This window comes from Dermacentor andersoni, chromosome 2 (genome assembly GCF_023375885.2).
Source record: "Dermacentor andersoni chromosome 2, qqDerAnde1_hic_scaffold, whole genome shotgun sequence".
Lineage (NCBI taxonomy): Eukaryota > Metazoa > Arthropoda > Arachnida > Ixodida > Ixodidae > Dermacentor > Dermacentor andersoni.
The window spans coordinates 195689801-195694966 of NC_092815.1; the positions used below are offsets into that span (position 1 = coordinate 195689801).

Here is a 5166-nt window from a genome sequence, read left to right on the forward strand (position 1 = left end):
ATAACGTTGTCGTTTTTTGAAATAATAGAAGTGCTCAGCTAGAAGGTAAGCGTATATAAAGCGTCTTCGGCAGAAATGAACTTAGACACATGCTGCAACTTGTCGTCATGTAAATATAGTAGCTTTCAGAAATTATTACAATTTAGAAGTTTTCGAACAATATATTATGTCAGAAGACAGGCTGACGGATTTCGTTACGCCTATTGAACACGAAAGGGGTGAAAGGCAACAGGCGTTCGTATTAAAAAATAAACTACTGCAATCGTGTTACAGTCCAACGAACAGAACGCGCGATTGGGTAGTGGTGTATGCTATGAAACTGATGTTAATCTTATCCAATGCAGGCCCCTGTGTTCCTCGCCTTTGTCACCCTTGTTAAAGGTGGAAACATCTTTGGCGGTGGTCAGCAGTATGGTTCCCAAGGCGCAGGTTTTCAAGCCGGCGGTTTTCGAGGACCACTGTACGCTGCGGCTGCTACTCCTGGTGTCTCCGCTGCTGGTGCCTCTTACGTACGTCATTCGACCTTTGCTAGGCGGGACTTGTTACATCACGTTGCATTACTAATTATTTTTACTCACGCTCTAAATATCAAGCAGCTGTTATTCGACTACGACTCTAGCCGCATGCACTTCGTTTAGGAATATGCACAACTTACTGTTGTGCAGTTGGAAGAATATGGCAATTGAAATAAAAAAGAAGCAGAATTTATGCTACCGCCAGTTATTCCTATATTTGATTACGCAAAATTACGATAGCAGCGCACTTGTTGTTTAAAACTATTGTTCATTTGCTGGATATGCATTGTTTCTATGGTACATTGACCAATTCTAGTAATAGAGCCAGCACTTGCACAAGGAAGTAAACCCTTTCTCAACTTGATGAAGTGCAGGTTGTCTTTCTTCGCAAATTATTTACCTATTTCTCAATGAGCTCCAGCGTTATAATAAGAAGCAATCTCGTAACAATTATAAGCATTAATAGTTCCATGAACACTGTCATATGCCTGAAGGAAACGCAAACGCACTTGCGCATTTGCGCAGCGTGATCTAATCAGCTTCATCGTAGCATATAATTTGGTCCCTGTGTTTAAATTCTTACTTCTTTTTAATCCGCCAGCCTCCCCAACCGTACAGCTTCGGTTACGACACTGCGGATGAATTTGGCACCCAGCTTTTCCACAAGGAACAAGGGGACGCAAGCAACGCAAAGGCTGGTTCGTACGGTTACCGCGACGCAAACGGCCTCTTCCGCACTGTGAAGTACGTGGCCGATGCCAACGGATTCCGTGCCACTGTGGACACCAATGAGCCCGGCACCGCTCCGGGTGCCAGCGCAGACGCCGTATTCAACGCTAACCCTGTGGCGGCACCTGCCGGAGCGGGTGGTCGCTATGCTGGAGCGGGTGGTCCGTGGGCTGGCTAGACACGTCACCAGTGGTATTTGGGCACATGTCTTAATATTGGAACCTTTCTTTGTGCCCGAAGTCATGTAAAGATGTTTCCTGGAATAAATGAAACAGCCCTAAGCGCAGTTCAAGACGTAGATCGACTATTGAATATAGATATGGTTGCCGACACATTTTTCAGGCACATGTGATATGCCAAATTTCTTGCGGCTACATATGGCAATAACTGCGCGATCCTACCCATAAAAGGAAGTAACACGCGTGCTGGCCATGGCTATGGCCACTACGTGCCATGGCCGATGGCGTTGCATGTGTTGCGATTTTCGCAAATGAATTTGTGTGCGCACTCTTAATAAAAGAAAACAAGATAATGTAACCCATTGGGGGCTATCTTGTAGCATAACCGTAATCCTTATCGACCCTGCCAGCATTTTCTTCCTTGAAAACTCTTGCTCAGTGGCTATGGTGTTGGGCTGCTCAACACGAGGTCACGGGATCAAATTCCGGCCACGGCGTTCGCATATCGATGTGGGCGAAATGCGAAAACACCAGTGTACTTAGATTTAAGTGCACGTTAAAGAACCCCAGGTGGTCGAAATTTCCGTAGTCCCCAACTACGGCGTGTCTCATAATCAGAAAGTGGTTTTGTCACGTAAAACCGCATAACTTCTTTTTTTAAACTCTGCGATTGTTTTTTTTCCCGAGAGTGATATGCCACGCTGATGACTCGCATGCCATTCGTAACCTGGAAATACTGGGCTAGCGTCTCTTAAAGAAACGAAACGCGTACAAGATAGAGGACGATTATCGTTCTCGGAGACCATAGCGCCAAAATGCGAACTTTCTAACAGTGTATGATCTAGACTCTCAGCCTGGAAGCGCAGCTGCCTTGACATGAAGACAACGTGGGCGTCTGCTTAAAATTTCAGCTGTGCTCACGGCCGTATATTGCCTGGATACTCAGCAGACAGGATCGTTAGTGCGGGATTTATGCACCGCGCTTCTCTGTTTTTAGTGTCGCAACCTGCATTATGGCCCTTTAGGCTCAATGCGCAACTGCAGATGCTCTTACTGTTGTCTGTGTGCACCGTCCCTGGACAAGCCCTCCGCATGGCAAAATGAGAAACCGGCTGGTAGCTTAGCCGCCGTATTATGTCTGATATTAGCTCCAAGTTGATAACACACGTTATCGTGCAGAATAACATAAGCTTGTACGTTTCGTCTGGAGAACCAACTGCGCGTGCACAGGAATCGATTTATTCATTAAAGAAGAAATTCTGGGGCTATGAGACACACCATAGTTAAAGCCCCTGATGATTTTTGGGCAATAATTTAGTGATTTGCTATATTTTGCTTCAATTTGTTCTTTATCAAAATTGTTTTGTACAGGATGTCCCAATGTAGTCTTTCACTATGGGACCTCCTGCAGTGTACTTCACATCTGCAACATGAGTGAAAATTAGTTTATAAATTCTGATTCGCATTTTCCGTTCATTATTACCTACATATATTTATGTACACGGAGCGTTGCTGTGTTTCGCCACCCTCTAAATGTCGCTGCCACGCGGCAGGTAACCGAACCTGCGACCTCGTGAATTTCTGTAATACACTGATGAATGTTAGCTAAAATCTCAGTGAATGTGGCTGGACAGGGTTCCTTTTCCTCCAGAAATATACAATTCCGCGGGCATCATTTTGCAAAAAAAAAAAAAAAAAAAAAGACGAAACCCGAGAGCAACGCCCTTTTGCCAAATGGCCTTATCATTCACGAAAACACTAATCGTAGACATTGATAGGTGCAGCGGCCCATGCTCGCACAGATGCTAATCTCGTACGCATCTTTGTAGACACTACTAAACTTGGTTCGTAATCACAAAAAAGAAGTACTCACACTAGAACTGTCCGTACCAGGTATGCCAGCCAACCGTGATGTCGAGCACATTGTTATTAAAGGCTGCCGTTCTATGGTAAACACAACGTAATAACAAAACGTTTCGTGAATTAGTCCCGCGTTTCCTTGTAATTTACGGATTATGTAAAGCAAGCGAGCAAAAACTCTTTTAAAAACAGCACGTGACGTTCAGGTAGCAGCGTGGCTGTTGACCTCAGCTTGGTTCCATGCAGAGGGATACCACGACTTCCTTTCAACTAAAGGCTGGGTGTGTAATCTCAAGCAAGGTAAAGTTATTAGAGTACGCGCCAAAAAAATTACTGCTGTTTAGCACACCGGTTGCGTACAAAAGCTTGAACACCAGTCGCAGAGAGTGACTTAATAGTTCGCTCGTCATTTGTAAGTAAAAGACAGAACTTACCCTCCATATAGACCCCGGAGGGTGGACATTTGTGTAGGAGTCTAGAGCGTCCCACATAATCTCAACGCCTTTGATGCGGTTCTTTCAAAACAAGCGCCAAGTACATCGTGGCGTCGGTGCTGGAAAAGGAGACTGATCACATCGCCGAAAGAAGTCAGAGGCCTGGCTTCGCTTCGGGTGACCGAAGTGAACGAAATTCCAGATATAATCGAAGGTGGAAGAGGCATGGTAAACCACCAGCCGTTTTCCTAGGCACCCAGTAAATGTCTGACATTTTGGTTCACTGGGGCCTGTAGACTATAGACATTCATGCTTCTGAGTCATCACTGAAATCCCCCTGCAATCGTTGGGGTAGCGCAAGCAGACAACTGGCCCTCCTGGGGGTTGTAAAGGCGGAACCGCATGGCGCGATTTCAGGCGCGATTGACGCGCGGATGGTGGGACGCGCGCGTCATTTTGATGCGTGCCCAGCATGATCCGTCACGAAATCGCGCCGCCGCGTGCTGCTGCTCGGAGTAGAAAAAAAACGCGTCGCGGGGCGCGTCCACCAATCAGAGTTCAGGTAAGTCACGTGGCATTTGGTCACGTGGCATTTTGGTTCCTTTTTTGCCACCAGATGGCCCTGCTCTCTGCGCATCTCGACGGAACCTCCTTGGCGGAATTTTTTTTTTTTCTCGGCAGAACTGGCGCGCGCGTCAAGGAAAACATGTGCTACCGTGATTTCGTTCGCGCATCGTGTTCACCTAAAATGAACAAAACAACCTTCAACGAGGCCCTAATAACTAAAGTGGAGAGGCGTCGCGTCTCATCGCTAATACTGGCAAGACAATTTGCTAATAATATTACCAGTGTATGGTGCTCGCTCTCTTCTCAACCAGGCAGGCCGCACTCACATGTACCTCCTGACCCGCATTTTTTCTTGCTTCAGTATCAGCATCCCCCTTAATAGTAGCAATCGCCTCTTCTGCTCGGTAGTTGGCGGCCGACCCTCCTTTTTATATGTGAAGTTGTAAACAAGCAACGGCTTCTCAGCATGCGAAGGTACATAGTCGCAGTTTCGCACACAATAATGCTGCTTGAAATTAAGCTTGATAAATACACTTCGCAAAGAAATGTCGCTGTCTAATTACACTCAGATTATTTTTATTGTAGTGTTCTGTAAGTTTAAGGGCATATTATATATGCGGTAACAGAGACAATACATGTCGTTGAGAGTTATGTTGCCTGGCAACCCGGAAAACGCGGCGCGAAAGCGCCGCTCCTTTTTTTCGTACGGGTGCTCGCGCGTCGGCGGCAACGCGGGCGTTTGCCGCCCGTCGCGTTTGTCGCTCGCGAAGAACGCGCCATGCGGTTCCAGCTTAAGGGCTGCAGAGTACCACCTGGTCGATCGGCGGCGACATTTAATTAGATTATAAGAACATCAGACTATTTGTTGGATCAAGTTATTAT

General features: G+C 46.3%; 1 protein-coding gene across 1 annotated transcript; it reads left to right on the forward strand.

The window, feature by feature from the left end:
- Positions 1-226: 226 nt before the first annotated feature.
- LOC129387380 (cuticle protein 10.9-like) lies at positions 227-1525 on the forward strand. Its single transcript, XM_055076303.2, has 2 exons — positions 227-509; positions 1117-1525. The coding sequence occupies exons 1-2, from the start codon at positions 339-341 to the stop codon at positions 1420-1422; spliced, it is 477 nt and encodes a 158-aa protein (XP_054932278.1). The 5' UTR covers positions 227-338; the 3' UTR covers positions 1423-1525.
- The last annotated feature ends 3641 nt before the right edge of the window (positions 1526-5166 follow it).